Source organism: Leucopleurus acutus, assembly GCF_964270905.1.
Source record: "Leucopleurus acutus genome assembly, chromosome: 13".
NCBI classification, from domain to species: domain Eukaryota; kingdom Metazoa; phylum Chordata; class Mammalia; order Artiodactyla; family Delphinidae; genus Leucopleurus; species Leucopleurus acutus.
The window spans coordinates 71,005,942-71,024,691 of record NC_139155.1 but is presented as its reverse complement, the minus strand read 5'-3'; the positions used below and the strand labels follow the sequence as shown (position 1 = coordinate 71,024,691).

Genomic DNA, 18,750 nt, shown 5'->3' with positions numbered 1-18,750 from the left:
GCTGGCCGGGTGGCTGGGAGCTGGGTGCGTGCCTGGGGCTGGCCTCTTTTGGGGTGAGTGTGCTGTGACTGCGTGGGGTGTAGATGGGCACACCTGTATGCAGAGGCCTCTGCAGCTGTTTGTTGGGTGTGTGTGCCCTTGAGTGTGCCCGTGTGCAAGCATGCAGGGGTAGCTGTGTGTGACTGCGGGGTCAGGATCTGCAGAATCCTCCCTGTTCCCCTGTAGGCCTGAGAAGGCTGACGATTGGGATAGCCTGGCCCTTGAACTTTGTTTCCAAGGCGGGAGGTGGCTCCGAGGCTCAGACCTCAGGCCCCTCTGCCCGCTATGATCCCTTAGGCTGTGTCCCACCAGTGTGGAGGCTTGTCCTACTTTGCCGGCTTTGGGGTCCTGCGGGCCTTTTGATTTGTGTCAGGATGGGGACTCATTGCTGTTCCTGGGGGTCTCGGGGTAGGAAAGGCCAACAGTGCACTGGGGGTGCTCCTTAGCCCAGGCTGGGGGTTCGGGGAGGGGAGGGCTGCCACACCGGAGTTTGTGCCCCTGGTCCTGCCAAGCCACTGGGAGGGCGGACGTTAGCCCACTTGTCACCCACTTAGCATCCTGGGCTTCCAAGGTCTTCCTCCAGCCAGGCCCGTTTCCCTGCTCCCTTTGGTGCCTTTCCACTGCCCTCACTACCTCCACCGCCCTCTTCCGTTCTCCCTGAAAACCACGCTAAGCAGACAGTTGTGACCTCCATGCTGCCAAGCCCAGTGGACAATTCTCTGGTCTCCTCTGACTTGACCCTCAGCAGCACTTCAGGGGCTGGTCCTGCCCTCCTCCTGCCATCACTCCCTTTCTTAGCCCCGGGATTCCGCTCTCCTGGTTTTCCTTCTGTCCCGCTGGCCCTCCCTCTCAGCCTCCTTTGCTGGTCCCTGATCGCTCCAAGTCAGGGTGCCCCGTCCCTACACCTCTTCTCCCTCCCTCTTTAAACGCCCACTTCCTTGGTGATCTCATCCAAGCTCATGGCTTTAAAATGACTCCCGTTCAGTATAATTTAATTAGCTGGTTTTTTATCGTCTGTCTTCTCCCAAATGAAAGCAGGCTCTGCAGGCAGGGCTTTTTTGTCTTAAGTCAGGTTTATTAAGGTATAATTTACATACAGTTAATGTCGCTTTTTTTGTTTTTTTTTTGCGGTACGCGGGCCTCTCACCACTGTGGCCTCTCCGGTTGTGGAGCACAGGCTCCGGACGCGCAGGCTCAGTGGCCATGGCTCACGGGCCCAGCCGCTCCGCGGCACGCGGGATCCTCCCGGACCAGGGCACGAACCCGTGTCCCTTGCATCGGCAGGCGGACTCTCAACCACTGCGCCACCAGGGAAGCCCAATGTCACTTTTTTTAGTGTTCATTTCTGTAAGTTTTTGATAAACACGTATAGTTGTGAAACTGTCTCCGCCATCACAGGACAGTTCCCATCACCCTCAAAAGTTCTCCATACCCTTGTGGCCAACCCCTCCCCCATGTCCCGCCCTTGGCAGCCACTAATCTGTTCTTTTGTCCCTTTTCCCTAGTTTTGCCTTTTCTGAAAAGTCATATAAATGGAATTGTACAGCGTGTAACCTTTGGAATCGGCTTCTTCCACTTATCACAATGCGCAGCGCATTTGAGATTCACCCTATTGTTGCAGCTGTGAGCCGTTAGTTCTTTTATTCTATTGTATTTTATTGCACAGCTTTGTTTATCTGTTCAGAGGGGGACCAGTTGTCCTGGTTTCCGTGGGAGGGAATGGTTTTTCTGGGACAAGGGACTTTCGGTGCTAAAACCGGGGTGGTTGGTTATCTTAGTTCTTTAGTTGAGGGACATTTGGGTTGTTTCTAGTTTGTTGATGATTTTGAATACATACTCAATATAACCAGTGACAGAGAGGGTTTTTTGGTGAACACAAATGTTCATTTCTCTTGGGTAAATAGCTAGGAGTGGGATTGCTCAGTTGTGTGACGAGTGCACGTATCACTGTAAAAGAGGCTGCCAAGCTCCTCTCCAGAGTGGCTGTGTTGTGTAGCATTGTGGGAGAATTCCACTTGCTCTGCATCTTAACCAGAACTTGGTAGGGTGTCAAAAGAATTAAAAAACAGGTTTTTCAGCCCTCTTAATAGGTGTATAATAATATCTCCTCACGGTTGGCAGAGACTTCCTTTATTCGCCTTGAGTAGTGTTGTGTCCCCAGTGCCTGGGATAGTGCCTGCTACGTAGTAGACACTCAATGAATATATTTTTTTTACTGAGTGAATGAATGTACGGATGGATGAATGAATGAAGTCAAAGGGGCTTCCGGTATCTAAATCTGCTACAGCAAATACATAGCACACGTACTGCCAATTCCCCCATGCCCTATTCTGTTTCCATGGCAGACGTCACTAATCAGTTGAGCCATTTTATCCACCTGCTTCATTTCAGACAGGTACGATCCAGTCCTTTGTGTAGCAAGTGAGATGAGCCCCATGAGCTAATGCAGCTCTAGTTCAAGCCTCTCATTGGCGAAAGAAGAGGCCAGGCTCAGAGCAGGGTCCGAGGCTGCCCAAGAGCTCCCAGCGAGCCTGTGGCAGGACTAGATCTCCAGGCTGGGCTCTCCCCAGAGAAATGCACGACGTCTCTGACAAGGCTGGAGTAGGATGGGAGGCATGGACGTGGATCTGGGCTTGAGGCCGGGTTGGAGCTCTGTGGAGTGCTCCCTGGGCCCCAGCTGGGTGGGAAAGCTGATGCCGGCAATCTTCCTGCAGGTGCCCAGGAGCTGCCAGGATGGCCTACCCACCCACGTTGTCTCCCTGGCCCAGCGGGCGTACTGGGCTCTGCTGAGCCAGCAGAGGGACCAGAGCATCGTGGCCCTGGGCCGCAGCGGTGCTGGCAAGACCACCTGCTGCGAGCAGGTCCTGGAGCACCTGGTGGGGATGGCAGGCAGTGTGGATGGCAGGGTCTCAGGTACAGTGGTCTCCAGGTGACGTGCAGCTGGGACGTGGCGGGGGCAGTGGCGTGGGGGAAGGGAAGGGAGAGTCGGAGGGGGTGCTGGGCAGCTCTTTCTTATATCCGCTCAGCTAGCGTTCCCTGTGTGCAGACCCTGTGCTGGCTTCTGGGCAGGGCCACCCCTAGTCTGTTGGTTACTTTTGTGTGAATTAGAAACAGCTACTCCTTGCCTAAGACACTCACTGCCATATGTGGAAAAGTCATCACACATTGACATTGTTAGAACCAAACGCTTGACCGCCACGTTCTGAGCCATCATCCTAATAAGCATACAGGCCTATGGCTGTCTGATAGAAATGCTGTGCCCTTAGGTGTGGCGTCCTCGTGCAGCGCACAGCCCACTGGACTGTGTGGAGGACCCGATAAGTAAAAAACAAAGGCAAGGAGGCGCTGACGGCCAGAAGGGAGACTCGGCTGCACATCTGTGCCGGACTCCAACGCTCTGCACCACTTGCTGGCCGAGCTGGGGAGGGGAGAGGTGGAGGGAGCGCAGAGGAGGGGCTGGGGGCCTTCCTCGAGGAAATGATGTTTGGGCTGGGCATTAAAGAAAGAGTGTCAACATTGTAAATCAACTATACTTCAGTAAAAAAGAGTGTCGATGATGATAGTTACAATATTGATGGTGATCGTGGTAAATGCTTGTGCCAGGCTCTATTCCAAGCAGGTCAACTTACTTATTATTTAAAACATCCCTATAAGGTAGACATTATTATTATTTGAATTTTATAGATGAGGCTATTAAAACGCAGGGAGGTTAACCAGCTTGCCCAAGGCCACACAGCTCATACATCCTAGCACCGAGATTCAAACACAGACAGTTTGGCTCCAGAGCTGTTACCCCTGGGCCAGTGTTCTTAATGTATTGTTGCCCCTCTGAGGAGCCTTTTTAATTGTTATTTCTCCTAATCGTCTCCCACCATGAAAATTTAATGCCATAGATTCACCATGTATTTGTTTATGCAGTGTGTGTGTATGTGTGTATATATATACAGACACAGACATATATATATCTGTGCCCTATTCTATACATAAGAAAGGAAAACTGCCCCCATCTTCAAGAATCAGTTTCTGCCCTCTTGGGGGCAGTATTACCCCTGCTGAGAATATATGGCCCAGGCAGTATTGCTTTTCTAATAATAACAAACATAATAATAACACCACCACATTTGGAGTATGTTCTGAGCACTTTACATTATTAAATCTTTTAGTCTTTGTTGCAACCACGTGAGGTAGGTAAGTACTATTATTACCCCCATCTTATAGATGGGGTTTCCGAGGCACAGGGAGGTTAATTAATTCACTACAAATCAGGTGACTAACAACGGGGAGAGGCCATATTCAAGCTTGTTTAACCGTTGTACTATCCTGCTTCTCCACTGGGGTTATTCCAATGCTTTACTGTTCACCTGTTCTGCACCTGGCCCAGGTTAGAGCCCTGTTAGGAACTGGGGATACAGCAGGGAGAGGCACCAGTCTTGGCCCTCCCAGAATGTAGTTCTGCTGAAAGTGTGTGTTGGGGGAGTGGGAGTCAGGCTAGGCTGTATCCAGGTGCCTAGCACATAGTGGGTGCTCGTGTGTGGGGACTGCAGGGCTTTTTGAGCCTGCTGTGATGGAGTGTTCCCTGAGAGCAGGTCCAAGAATGTTAATACCCTGCCCTCCTCCTAGAGTCCACCAAGCCCAGGAGGCCCTAGCGCAGCCCTTATCACTCAGATCGTACCAATCCTAGGTGTGTGTATCTCCCCTTCTGGGCTCACTCTTGCTCCCCCCGTGCCCCTACTTGCAGCACAGGGCCGGCCCAGCAGTGGAAGAGGTGTGGCTTAGAGCTGAGTTGGGGGAGTGGAGGGGGCCCCGCTGGGGCCTGGGGCCGGCTTGGGGTCCTGTGAGAGGTGGGGATGGCAGCACCTGGGCCACGGCTGATGCCCTGTCCGCGCCCCACCAGTGGAGAAGATTCGAGCCACCTTTACTGTCCTCCGGGCCTTTGGCTCTGTGTCCACCGGCCATAGCCGCTGTGCCACCCGGTTCTCCATGGTGATGTCACTGGACTTCAACGCCACAGGCCGAGTCATGGCCGCCCAGCTCCAGGTGAGGCTCCTGGGTGGGAGGGAGAGGGGGTTCTTCAGGGCTCCAGTAGCCTCAGCCCCACTCAGCAGGGCCCACGCCTCCAGCTGGAACCCTGGAATGTCTAAATGGTCATCGCTCCCCAGGCCAAAGCCAGCTCCTCCCCACTTCGCTCAGTGCCCAGGCATCTCCTCCCCGAGCATGCCGGCTCGTCTGTGCCTCGGAGTATCACAGGGATGAAATATTCATGAGTAGATACATAATTCAGTCGCTCATTAGCTGGGTCTTAAAAGCGTAAGCCGAAATTAAACAGACGCTCGCTGGCCTGCCGCGGCAGCCCGTGTGTGACAGGCACATGGCCTGTTCGTTCCTCTCTCTGAAATCACCCGGCACCCCCCCCCCCCCGCAAACATTCTGTTTGAACAGAAAACAGGATTAGGTTATTAGAAGGGTTGTTTGTATGTGGAGCTGGGAGAATATCCAGACTCGCTGGTGCCCGATAAATCCCTTTCTGTCCCGGCCCTGGAAGTCTACCGAGCATCACCATGTGCGTCAAGTTATTAAGGGCTTCGGTTGCACACGAGTGTGTTGGAGGGCGGCTGTGGGCTAATTGTTAGTACCCTTGGATTTCTTCATCAGAATGAGCCTGTTGCATGCGTTGATTCCCTGTCTGGACTCTGAATCAGTGAGACAAAGGCCTGGCATGTTTTGATTTGGAGGTGTCCAGCCAAGTTGGGGCCTTAGGGCCTTGAAGAGTGGGCCTGGGGGTTGGTGGGGGTGTGCAGGCAGCCTAGCGCGGCCTCGTGCCGACCGGGTGCCTGTCCTCTCCCCTGGCAGACGATGCTGTTGGAGAAGAGCCACGTGGCCCGGCAGCTGGAAGGGGAAGGCAATTTCGAGGTTTTCTCCCAGATGCTAGCCGGATTGGACCTGGATCTCAGGTGAGTGACTGGGCTGAGCAGGGATGGCCGAGGGCAGTGAGACAAAGGGCCCCCGCTCTCCAAGGCCCCAGCCCTACCTCTGCCTAGAGCTGAGAGGTAGTAGAGCCCAGTGGTTAGGAATCTGGCCTCTGATTCCAGCTGCCTGGTACTGCTCCTGGGCTGGGTGAACCTGGCCAGGCATCACCTGCTCTGAACCTCCGTGGGAATAGTCCCTTGACTGCCCTTACAAGATTAAGTGAGATAATTCACATATGGTTCTTTATACACGCTGGGGGGTGGTGGAGGCTGTCTGCTGTGACGGTGACATTTCAGTACAGGTTCTGACAGCAGCGTGGGAGGTGGGCAAGGAACAGCAGACCCCAAATCTTCCAGAAGCTCCTAAACTCTGTGAGAGGCTTGGGTGCACCTGAGGTAGCTCAAGGCGAGGAGGCACCAGGTGGAACAGCAGAGAAGCCAGAAGACTCATCTGGGAGGGCCTTCTGGGGGAGGTGGCCCAGGGAGTCATCTCTGCCCCTCGCTGACTCCTGAGAATTCTTGGACATGTGGCTCCCTGTCTCTGAGCCTTGGTTTCCTCATCTGTTGCATGAATAAGGTTCTATCTAGTGAAGCTCCAGGGAGTGCTCACCCCAGGCGAGGGGGGATAATTTTCAATTTCCCTCTGCGTCCCCCATCATTTGTCTCCTGCCTTCCACCCCCGTCTGAAGGGCAGGCCCAACCTGTCCTGAGCCTCCTGGCTAAGGCCAGAGGGGCACCTTACCCTTTGGAGAGAGGGCAGATTAGAGAGGAAACTCCCAGTTTTCAGAGCAGGGTAACAGGAGTAAGGAAGCTTTTGGAAGGCCTTCACTTAAGAAGGGCCCAGTGAGGGCAGCAAGTGAGGAATATTCGGGAGGTAGGGCCAGGGCCTGAGGCAGACGCTGGGGCCGCCTGGGGCACTGTGTGGAGCCCCATGCCATGGTGACCACCTGCCCTCCAGGCCACTGGGGTGGGTGGGTCCTCCCTTACTTCTGGTCCGTTCTCTGTTTCCAGGACAGAACTGTACCTGCACCAGCTGGCAGACAGCAGCTCCTTCGGCATGGGCGTGTGGCCTAAGGTAAAGAGGAGGTCCTTCTGGGTGTGAGTGAGTGTCTGTGTCCCCGTGGCCAAGATGGGAGGGTCCCCTGTGTGACTTGTCCCTCTGCCACTGGGGTGAGTAGTTGGCAAGGGCTGGTCATGTGGGGGAGGCAGGGTTGCCTTTATGGGGCCTGGGCTTGTCAGGGAAATGAGTCTTGTGCAAATAAAGGGAACCAGGAGGTGGTTTGTGTAGAGGTAAGGGCGTGGTCTCCGGGACAGGCTGTCTGGGTTCTAACCCCGGCTCTGACACTTGCTAGATATGAGACCTCAGGCATGGACCCTAGCCTCTCTGAATGTCTGTGTTCTCTTTGGTAAAATAACAATAGTAGCGGCATCTGCCTCATGGACCTGTTGTCAGGATTAAATGAAACGATGTGCAGAAAGCAGCTAGCACTGGGCTTGGATTGCCTCAGTCAGTGGCAGTTTTCTTAGGAAATATTGTTGATGATTAATGTGGCTTCCTGGAAGATGGGCCCTGTGAGTAGGGCCTTGAGAGGTGGTATTCAGTTGTTTAAAAAAGCACATTGTTCACTTGTTTATTCTTTTATTTATTTTTTTATATTTTAAAAATTGTTTTGAGTCACCCACCCCCACCCCCACTCCTACCATCACCCTCTGTGCCAGGCCTGTGCTGAGTGTTGGGATTATGGTCCTCATCCCTGAATTTTCACCCTATCAAGAGAGAAAGACTTGGGAATTAATGCAATCATGTGGGATAAGAGAAATGCCAGAGTTTGTACAACATTCTGTATACCAGAGGATAGATGAAAGCTACTTGGCCTCAGTCAGGGAAGGCTTCTTAGCCAAGGGGACATCTGACCTGGGTTTTGAAGGATGAGTAGGAGTTTACCAGGCAGAGGGGAGTGAATCATTTCTACTCTGAAGCACTTTCCCAAACATACATGTCGGGGAAACAAATGGCGCTGGAATAATTTGGTATCGTCATGCAAAAAAAAAGAATTTCAGTCCACAGATTCACACCATGTACAAAAATTGACCAAATAAAATGGATCATAGACCTTAATGTAAAACTTAAAATCATAAAATTTCTAGAAGAAGATAGGAGGAAAATTTCTGTAACTTTGGATTGGGCAAAGGCTTCATAGATATGACCCCAAAAGCACAGTCCATGAGAGAACAATTTGATGAATTGCACTTTGTTGAAATTAAGAACTTCTGCTCTTTGAGTGTCACTATTAATATGAAAATACAAGCCACAGACTGGGAGAAAATACTTGCAAATCACATATCTGATAAAGTCTTTGAATCCAGAATTTATAAATGACTTTCAGAACTCATAAATAACCCAACAAAAAAGATGGACAAAAGATTTCAACATAGACTTCCCCAAAGAAGGTACTTAGATGGCATGTGAAAGTATATTAAACCTCCTTAGTCATTAAAGAAATTGAAACTCGAACCACGATGAAATACTACTACACAATTACTGGAGTGTCTACACTTGAAAAGATTGATCATACCAATGCTGGTGAGAATGTGGGGTAACTGGAACTCTCATACCCTGCTGATGGGAGTGGAAAATAGTGCACCATGTTGGAAAACGGTCTCTTACAAAGTTAAACATACACCTCCCATGTGGCACGCTAGTCTACTCCTAGGTATTTATGCAGGAGAATGGAAGTGTACATCCGTGCAAAATTTATTTTACATGAAAGTTCATTAGCAGTTTTATGTGTAAGAGCCCAAACCTAGAAACTACCCAAAATGTCTATTAACAGGTGAATGGATGAATTCATTGTAGAAAACCATAAAGGTAGTATACTACTCAGTAATAATGATGAACTGCTGATAAACCCAAGAACATGATGGCTCTCAAAATAATTGTGCTGAGTGAAAAATCTCAGATGAAAGAGTACAACCATATAACCCCGTGTACTTGAAACTCCAGAAAATGCAAATGAATCCGCTGTGACAGCAGACAGGTCAGTGGTTGCCCGGGGTTTTGGTTGCAGGAGGAGGGGAGAGAGGATCATGAAAGGGAACTTTTGCGGGTGATGGATGTGTCCATTGTCTTGAGTGCTGACGCTTTCACGGGTGTATATGTCAGAGCTTATCACAGTGTACTTGTTAAAGATGAGTGGTTTATTTTTGCCAATACACCTCAGTAAGGCTGTCTCACTCTCTCTCTCTCTCTCTGCTGGGTGCTATCCACAGAGTTGCTGATTAAGTAGGTCTGGGCTAGGGCCTGAGAATCTGATTTCTCACAAGTCCCCAGGTGGTGCTGAAGCTGTGGGTCCAGGGACCCCGCTTTGAGAACCACTGTTGGTGAGTCTGTTTCGACAGTGAGTGGAGTGGGATGAAGTGAGGTGATGCGGCTCCCCCGGCGTCACCTGCCTGACACCCCCCTCCACCGGGGGGACTTGCAGTATGTTCTTCTCTCGTGCCTCTTCTCCCCCTGGTTTCCGGCCGCTAGGAGCCCAGACTGGCCCCAGGACGGCAGGGGATGCGAGGCTATCCCAGTGCTGGGTTTTCTTTAATGAGGTTGGGCCCCATGTATCCATTTGAATCAGCAAGAGCACCGTTGTTCGTTTTCTTGGTTTTGAGGAGGAGAAGGGCTCCAGCCAGGCCCTCGTGAGCATCTCAGCCTGACATGTTTGTTCACAGTTTGCATACAGGAATGGGGCACAGTGTGGACCCAGTCAAGGAGGTGTTTGAAGTGGCTTTCTTTTTTTGTGTGTTTCTGCGGGCTGTTTTTTAGACCAGTTGATCTGTGGGAACTGGTAGGTATTTCTTTGTTCTCAGCCTGCTACCTGGCAGGTATGGAGAGCGTTTTCTTTGTTCTCTAAGAGCAAAAATACAAGCTGGCAATTCGTCAGTCTTTGATACAAGCCTGGGCTAGTTTTCTGGGATTGGACCATCAGGTACTGGCTCAGTGAAGGAATTTGGTGGTCAGGAAATCACCCAAGAATGAGAGTTGCTAAGTACAAGCCCCCGAAGTCGCCAGAGTCAGCAAATAAAAATATGGGATACCTAGACCATATTCATCTTGTAACTGATCTAACAGCACGGTGACTATAGTTAATAATACCGGACTTACTGTGCATTTGAAATATCCTGGGAGAGTAGAACTTATGTGTTCTTACCACACACCAAGAAACGGTAACCACGTGAGGTGATGGGTGTATTAGTTAACTTCATTGCGGTAATAATTTTACAACGTTTGTGTGTATCAAATCCTCACGTTGCACACCTAAAAATATACAATTTTTATTTGTCAATTATAATTCAGTGAAGCTGGAAAAAATACATGATGCACGGTTAAATTCGAGTTTCACATAAACATCAAATATTTTTTTTTTAACTTAAGTGTGTCCCAAATATTATACGGGCAGGCCTGGAGGGTTGAAGTTGTATCAGAGAGGGCTACCTGGAGGAGGTGAGTACAAGCTGGTCTTGGACTGTGAGAGAAGTTAGGCAGGTGCAGTGAGGCCAGCCTTCCTGCTGCACCGAGCTCCTGATGCAGGGGCAACGCCAGGGGAGAGCCAGCAGTGCAGTGGTTGCAGAGCACAGGGTGAGGGTGTGGGCCCGGGGGGCTGTAGCTGGAGCAGGGCCAGGTTGTGGGGAAGCCGGCCCTTGGGGTGGTGTTGGCCCTCCGTGGCCGCCTTTGCTCGCTGATGGCCAGCTTCCCCTCCTGGTCCCTGCGCTGCGTCCTCCCTGCCTGCCACATTTCAGCTTTTACTTACTTATTTATTTATAAAATTTAGTTATTTTATTTTTGGCTGCATTGGGTCTTCATTGCAGTGCGCAGGCTTCTCACTGTGGTGGCTTCTCTTGTTGCGGAGCACGGGCTCTAGAGTGCAGGCTCAGCAGTTGTGGCGCACGGGCTTAGTTGCTCCGCGGCAGGTGGGATCTTCCCTTCCCGGACCAGGGCTCGAACCTGTGTCCCCTGTGTTGGCAGGCGGATTCTTAACCACTGCGCCACCAGGGAAACCCCACATTTCAGCTTTAAATGGAACTTATTTGAGATCTGTTAGGACACCAGGACACATTTGAAATCACAAAGCTTTCATATTATTTTCCTCTTTATAATTTATTTTTCCTCAACCTAGACTGATGTTTTAAAAAAGTACCAGCAGCAGTGGTCATAATAATAATAATAATCCTTGCCTCCCAGCAGTTTGCTTCTGGCTGGCAGCAGCCAGGCTTTGGCCCGAGGCGCATTTATTTTTTATGACCCAGGCATCAACTGGAGGAATGGGCTCCAGACAGAAGGATGGGGGATCAGGCACTCCTGCCAGGGGCTCTGCCAGGAGCTTTCTCTTACTTAATTCTCCTAAGGACCCTTTGACAGAAGGGATTATTATCACATCTGTTGGTTGGGAGGAGTAATCAGGCTCAGAGAGGTGAAACTACTTGCTTAAGGGCACACAGCTTTTAAGTGGCAGAAGCAGGGAATCCAGGTTGGCCTGACTCCAAATGGTCTCTCTTGTTCGTCCCTCGCTGTCATCTCAGGTCTGTGCCCTGGCTGAAAACCGCGTGCTCTGGGATGTGCCCCAGTGTGCACCCTTGGGTCACTTCTTCTCTCGCAGCTTCAGTTTTTCCCCCTGTGGAATGGGTGGAGCAACACCCTGATCCTCGGTCTGCTCCTAGGGTAGGTGCTCAGTAAAGAATCTGGCGTATAGTGACTCTGTCCCTCCCCACCTGGGCGGCCTTGGGCAAGTGCCTTAGCCTCTCTGAGCCTCAATTTCTCCTCTGACAATTGGAGAGACTCACAGCTGCCTTAAAGGTAAAAGCACCTAGTGTAGCATTGTAGGTGCTCAGTTAGCCCTTCTCTTCTCCCTCCTTAAATGGACTTGCAGTGCCCGGAGAGGACGTGGACCCGTCAGTGTTGAGGTAAAGGGAGCCCTTGGCTATGGCTGGACACCTGTCCTGCCCCCGTGGTCTCCATCAAGTTCACCCACCTGTGCAGGCACCCACGTTTCTTTTGCAAATGAATAGAGTCAGTGTTCTGCATTTCCCTCCCAGATCCGGCTCCAGATCCAGGGGCTGGAACCGTGGGAATCCTTCCAGCCCTGGGTTGGTTGGTTGTAGAGACACAGGGGAGCCCACCCTGGCTCTGGAGGAGGGGGTGTGGTCTACATCCCCGTGAAGCAGAGTGCGACCCCGGGCCCGAACTGTGCTTATAGCCAGGGGCAGAACGCCAGGGGCCGGTTCCCTCGGCCAGGGAGGCCCCCGGTGCCGCGCCCTCCACCAAAGGGCAGCGCCCAGCTGCAGACCGTGGCTCTCTGCGGCCCTGCACCCTGTGAGAGAGACCTGCACGTGCCCCCTCAGGGGGCTTGGCACCTAACGCACCATGTCTTCCAGCCCCGCGCCCTTCTGCTAGGAGACCCTGCCTGCCTGCCTGCCCAGCGCCCGCTTCTCCTGCTCGTGCTGGTGGCTTCATACAGTGCTGCTTCCCAGAAGTCGCCTCCTTACCCCTCCCCAGGCCCAGCACTCACCCTGTGCTGTCAGTGTCTGTCTGCACATCTGTCCCCCTTATTGGACTGGGAGCCCCTCAAGGACGGGCCATGCCTGATTCGCTTGCCAGGGACTGCTGTGCAGCAGCAGGGAAGGTGTCCCTGGAAGGCCTGACAGCCTGGGCAAAGGCATGGGGTCGAGCCCAGCATTAACTGAGTGCCACTGTGTGCTGGGCACTGTGCTGGTGCTTTACACACTTCAACTCAATTAATCCTCACGGTGGCCTGGGAGGAGGTTTGGCTGTTATTTTCATTCTACAGTCGTGGAAACTGAGCCTCCAGCGCAAGGGCAAGAGATTTGTGCAGTCACACCGCAGGGACGCAGAGCCGAGAGAACACGCAGTTCCGTCTGCCTCCAAATCCAAACCTGGCCCCTCTCTGCATTGTCGGGATCTCCTGCGTGCTCTAAGTGCAGCCCAGCTGAATGTGGAGAGAACATTTTGGATTTTAGTTTTTGCACTAAATCACCTGCCATCTTGGGGTAACCTTGAGTCTTCAATTGCATCAGACGAAGCCTGGGCATCTTCTGAGCCAGCTGTTACTTTTTCACTTCTTTTTTTCAATTCAGTTGAGACATACAGTCAGATGTTTATGAAAGCACTAATTTTAAGTGTACAACTCAGTGATGATTATATGCTTACACGCACCTGCGACCCCACACCAGCTCAACATCTAGAACATTCCTCATTCCAGTAAAGGCTCCCTTGAGTCCCCACCCCATCAGAGGCATCCCTCCCACCTGAGTTATCATCCGAACTTCTCTTCCCATAGGGTGGTTTTGCCACATCTGGACTTCACGTAACCAGAATCCACAGTGCGTGTTCTTTTGTGCATGGCTCCTTTGTCTCACGTGGAATCTGTGGGGTTCATACACGTGCTTGCATGATCAGTGACGTGATCTTTTTCATTGCTGCGTGGTACCCCATCACTGTGCCCTGGCTGGACCACCCACTGTTTATCCATTCTCTTCTTGGTAGACATTTTGGCCGTGAGTTGATTTATCCCACTGATCGATTTCTATTTTCGTGATTTTGAGGCAGGGACTGGCTGTTGTCAGGACATTATGCAGAGGTGTCTGGCTCCCTAGAACTTTAGGGAACTGTAAACATCCTCGTGATTCTGATTGCTTTAGATCAGAAGCATATATATTCATCCCTCCATGTCTTCTGTTGCAGCAGAGACTGGGGGAGGTGGGGAGGAGAGAAAAAGAAGCAAAGAAGCTTTAGTGGAAGTTTTCTAATTCTCCTGTTCGTATGAGCGAAGTGGCAGATGATGGAGTCTGCCTGTAATTTAAAGTCAAATGCTCATGGCTGACAGTGGGAGCCATAATAAATGTGTTGCCACTGTCCTTTTGGTGTCCTTTCTCTGCTACTTTGAAATCTCATAAATAACCAAGAGCATGTTGGTAAGATGCCTTCCTCTCCTCCATTTGCTGCAGCAGAGCAGCTGCAGTTGCTAGGTTGAGCTCCTCGTTGCTAGGGTTTTTGTGGTCCTGTGGTGCCCCAGAAATACGATGGATCAGTGGAACATGCTTTTGCTATTAATTGAAATGTTTCCACAGCGAATCTCTCAATGTCACTGCGTGCTTTGACAGTGTCCCAATAGGTCAATGATCCTTGCAGGTTTCTTTCGCAGTTAGAAGAAGTGGCTTGAGTGGAGGGGACAAGTGGCCTGGACGGGGAGTCAGAAAGCCTGATTCTAATCCTGTATCTGATACTAACTTGCCGTGTGACCTTGGGCAAGCGTTGTCCCCACTCTAAGCATTGGACTTCATAAAATTCAAGGACCTTCCAGCTTTGACAGCTTACAGTTCATCACCCAAGCTCTGTCAACAGGCCAAGTGCAAATCAGGTCCTCATTATCTGTTGGAGGATTATTGACAAAAGAATTCTCATCCCCAGCTCACTTCCTCTCACCCCAGCAGGCTTCTGGGTCGCGTCTCCTTGGCCAGATGGCGTGTGTGGAGTTAGGAGTTTCAGACTAATTTTAATATTCAATCAGACATAATTGGGGGAACTTCCCTGGTGGCACAGTGGTTGAGAATCCGCCTGCCAGTGCAGGGGACACGGGTTCGAGCCCTGGTCCAGGAAGATCCCACATGTCGCAGAGCAACTAAGCCCGTGCGCCATAACTACTGAGCCGGTGCTCTAGAGCCCATGAGCCACAACTACGGAGGCTACGTGCCACAACTACTGAAGCCCACGCGCCTAGAGCCCGTGCTCTGCAACAAAAGAGGCCACCGCAATGAGAAGCCCGCGCACCACAACGAAGAATAGCCCCTGCTCGCCGCAACTAGAGGAGGCCCGTGCACAGCAATGAAGACCCAAGGCAGCCCAAAATAAATAGATAAATAAATATATAAATTTATTTTTTTAAAAAAGCAAACATAATGGGGATCATAAATCTGAAAAAGGAAAAGTGACACCCTACAACCCATAAACATCTGCTCATGCTATTTTCTCTTTCCTGCTTAAAAATCTTCGGCAGTTTCCCTCTGCGTGCCCTGGGGATGGCAGACAGGGTCTGTTTCAGTTGCTGAGGCAGACCATTGGGTGGGGCTGCAAGGGGGGACATCCCGAAAAGGATATGGACTCGCTGGTTTGCTGTGGGGTCTTCCTCGATTGGTGGTGTCTGCCCCGGGTCCAGGAGTGTAAATAGGGATGCGTGTTTGTCCATTGTGGCTGGAGTTTTAAGCCTATGCCCTTTCATACTGTGTTTGAGGCCTTCTCCATGGCACCGGCCAGCTTCTCGTGCTTATTTCCTCCCCAACTCTGTCTGCCCCCACCTCCAAAAATACCTGCTTCTCTGTCCACGTTCAGTTGAACACCTGTTGTCTCCAAAGATGTCCTTTGTTCCCGTTGTCCCCTCTGCCCGCCAGGTCTTCTATCCCATCCAGTTGGTCAGCTCTACCTATTTGTCTTTCAGACTTCAATCACAATCTTGTCTCATCTTCTGCGACGTTCTCTTTGACTCTCTTGAGTGGGATTAATTGGCCAGGCCCTCCTCTGAGATCCCACAGTCCCCCACTTAGCCTGTTTCGCACTTAGTTGTTTTTAAGTCTCTTTCCACTCCTAGCTTGAGAGGTCCTCAAAGTCAAGTTCTGGATTTCGCTCATCTCTGTCTCTCCAGAGCCCAGCATGGTGCAGAGCCTCAGTAAATCTGTTGAATGAACACACGAGTGAATAAAAATCATGTCGCCTTCCAAAGTCAGATGGAAATGATTTTTATAACTTTCCCGGCAGCCTGAGTTCTGTGTGTCAGTCCTCCCCAGCTTAATCATGGGTGATTTACCATGGTCGTAAAATGACCACACATTCCCCTCAGACCGAGCCCTGCTTCCACTTGCAAGTTTGCATTTCCTCCACCGTGACGGCCTGTTTGTCTTCCTCTCTCCCCTTGCTCTCAGCCTGAAGACAAGCAGAGGGCGGCGGCTGCCTTCGCCCAGCTCCAGGGAGCCATGGAGACGCTGGGCATTTTGGAGAGCGAGCAGAGGGCCATTTGGCGGGTGTTGGCAGCCATCTACCACCTGGGTGCGGCGGGGGCCTGCAAAGGTACGTGCTTGCCGCCGGGCTCACCTGGGCTGCCGGCTGTCTCCACCAGCAGGTGCCTGACAAGGCCCTTCTTTCCGTGAGGTGGGACAGGGTCAGCCTGTCACCTTCCACGTCTCTGGGACTGCTCTCGGGGAGGCTGCCGAACCAGGCGTGCCGAGAAGGCAGTGGGCTGGGTGTTTCAAGCAACCGCGTAACCCAGCACTGTCCAGTGGAACTTTCTGTGATGATAGGGGGAGGTTCTCTGTCCAGTAGGGTGGCCGCTAGCTGTACGTGGCTGTCGAGCTTTTGACATGCAGCTGGTGCAACCGAGGCGTTGAATTTGTCATTGCGTTAAATTCTAATTAACATACATTTAAATAGCCACATGTAGCTAGTGGTTACTGTGCTGAGAAGAGACACCCTGAAACGGGTGAGAGGAGGCTGGGTCCACGCGCTGAAGGTGATGTTTTCCTGTCTAGACATCTTGGAGATGCTCACACCATGTGCGCTGAAGCTCACCCCGCTCTCCTTCTCCTCCCAAACCTGCTCCCCAGCCTTAACTGTCTGGTTGCTTATTGTCCCTACTTCAAGTTGGTCTCCCTCCCCCATCCCTATACAGTCGTTGACCTTGCCCTGTAGATACTTTCTGTGACAGCATTTTTGTCCTGACTTTTCTATTCTTACTGTTATCACCTTAGACTAAGTATTTGCTAGTCCCTTTTTTGCTTGGACTATTGAGGTAGCGTCGTTGCATATGGCTTGGCTCCACCCTCATTGTGGCCACTGGGCTCCTTTCTAAAACGTAGACCTGTTGTGCCATTCCGTGCTTACACTTCTCCCAAGGCTGTCTCTTGTCCGCTACATCAAGTAAAATTCCTTGACTTGGCATTCAAGGCTCCTCACTTCCCTAACCAGACTCCCATGCCGTTGTGTTTGGCACTACGAAAGGTCCCGGGGAGACGGTCACTGTCAAGAGCAGTGGGGCTTGTGGTACCTTATACTGTGATTGTGTCTTTGTCTCGCTGTTTCCTTTAGAGAGTGGCTTCCTTTGGGCCCAGAACATAGAGTTGGAATTTGCTGTTTGAATGGATACATGTGGGCATGGAGGTCTGTCCTCTGGAGCTGTGTGTTGACTCTGGCTGACGTTCTGGGCTATTCCTCTGTGGGGCAGCAGACTTCTTTGGAATATGCTGGCATGTTATTCCTGCCATTCCCATACCCGTGGGCCTTGTGGCCTGTTCTTTTGATTTTCATACACTTGAGCTGCACTGGTCCACTGATTTGATTTTGGACATTTCTAGAAGTTATGCTGAGTCAGAAATAGGTAGGGTAGGGGGTCCACAGTTGGTCCAAGCCAAGGGCAGACATGCTTGACTGGGCAAACATGGAAAAATCAAATGCCACTTGCCTTTTCCAGAAATCAGCCGTGGGCCACGCTACGCCCTGACCATTTGGAAATCAGCCGGCTTTGTAAATGGACTGGGATTGGGGATGCCATTGCACAGTTCAGATCAGAAAAGCTGCTGGAAGGTTTAGAGTTGGGGCACAGGCATCTATAGATTGGGGATGTGTGGAAGGAAGCAAACCTATTTTACAGAATAGAAAACTGAGGCTCAGAAGGTCTAGGGGCAATGAACTCCAGGCTGGGGACTCCCTGATGATGCAGTGGTTAAGAATCTGCCTGCCAATGCAGGGGACACAGGTTCGAGCCCTGGTCCGGGAAGATCCCACATGCCACGGAGCAGCTAAGCCCGTGCACCACAACTACTGAGCCTGCGCTCTAGAGCCTGTGTTCCGCAGCAGGAGAAGCCACCACAGTGAGAAGCCTGTGCACCGCAACGAAGAGTAGCCCCCGCTCCCCGCAACTGGAGAAAAGCCCGCGCAGCAACGAAGACCCAACACAGCCCCCTCCAAAAAACTCCAGGCTGTGGGCACTTGAGGGAGGCAGATTTGAGTTCAAAACCAGACTTCTCTGAGTTTCAGAGAGGCCTTCTCTTTCATTGGGCCAAGACTGGGGTTGGTGTGAGGATTAAATGGAGTAAAGAAGAGAAAGCTGAATTAAGCTGCTTTCCCCGGAGGCACACCCTGAGACAAAAATTGCATGTAGGCTTTGGGGGAGGGGGTATCAGGAGGAACCAATAGGGAAGTGAGGGAAGAAAGGCAGGTGATGCTGGAGCCTTAAGGAGTGGATTAGCTCTGGGAAGTGGGGGGCCAGTATCTCTCGGGACCTCGGGGAGACTCTGAAGAACATGTCTCCTCATCGAGTATTACCCGAGGGGCGAGGGAGCCGGGATATTGATCTATACCGCCTCCTGCTTCTCCCTGGTTGAAGGTTGCTCCTGGGGAGCATTCCCCCCTGCCCTTCCAGCCTGCCCCATGCATGAGCTGAGCATGTTCCGGCAGCCAGGAAAGCAGAGAGGCGCAGACAGGTACCTGTAGTGACAGGCCAGGGACACGTGTGGCGTGGTATGTACGGAATGGCCAGGGTGAGGGGTGGTGGACAGCTCATCTGTGCTTCTAGCTCAAGGCAGTCCCTCAGTAGACTGTGTTGTTGAGCCTGGGTTAGGTGACTCTCTCAGGGTGTCACAGCCACGTGCCTCTCTGCTTTGCTCAACTCAAATAGGCTTGCTCCCTCCCGGCACT

At 51.6% G+C, this 18,750-nt stretch overlaps 1 protein-coding gene across 2 annotated transcripts in view; it reads left to right on the top strand.

Annotated features, from left to right (window-relative positions):
* Positions 1-18,750, top strand: part of MYO18B (myosin XVIIIB) — a gene marked incomplete at both ends in the record, with an annotated part of 217,752 nt that overhangs the window by 13,095 nt on the left and 185,907 nt on the right. For both annotated transcript variants that reach the window (XM_082853194.1, XM_082853193.1), the window contains 5 exons: positions 2,754-2,952; positions 4,934-5,076; positions 5,890-5,990; positions 7,017-7,080; positions 15,984-16,128. In XM_082853194.1, the coding sequence (XP_082709320.1) occupies positions 2,754-2,952; positions 4,934-5,076; positions 5,890-5,990; positions 7,017-7,080; positions 15,984-16,128 (652 nt within the window). The remainder of the gene's footprint in view (positions 1-2,753; positions 2,953-4,933; positions 5,077-5,889; positions 5,991-7,016; positions 7,081-15,983; positions 16,129-18,750) is intronic.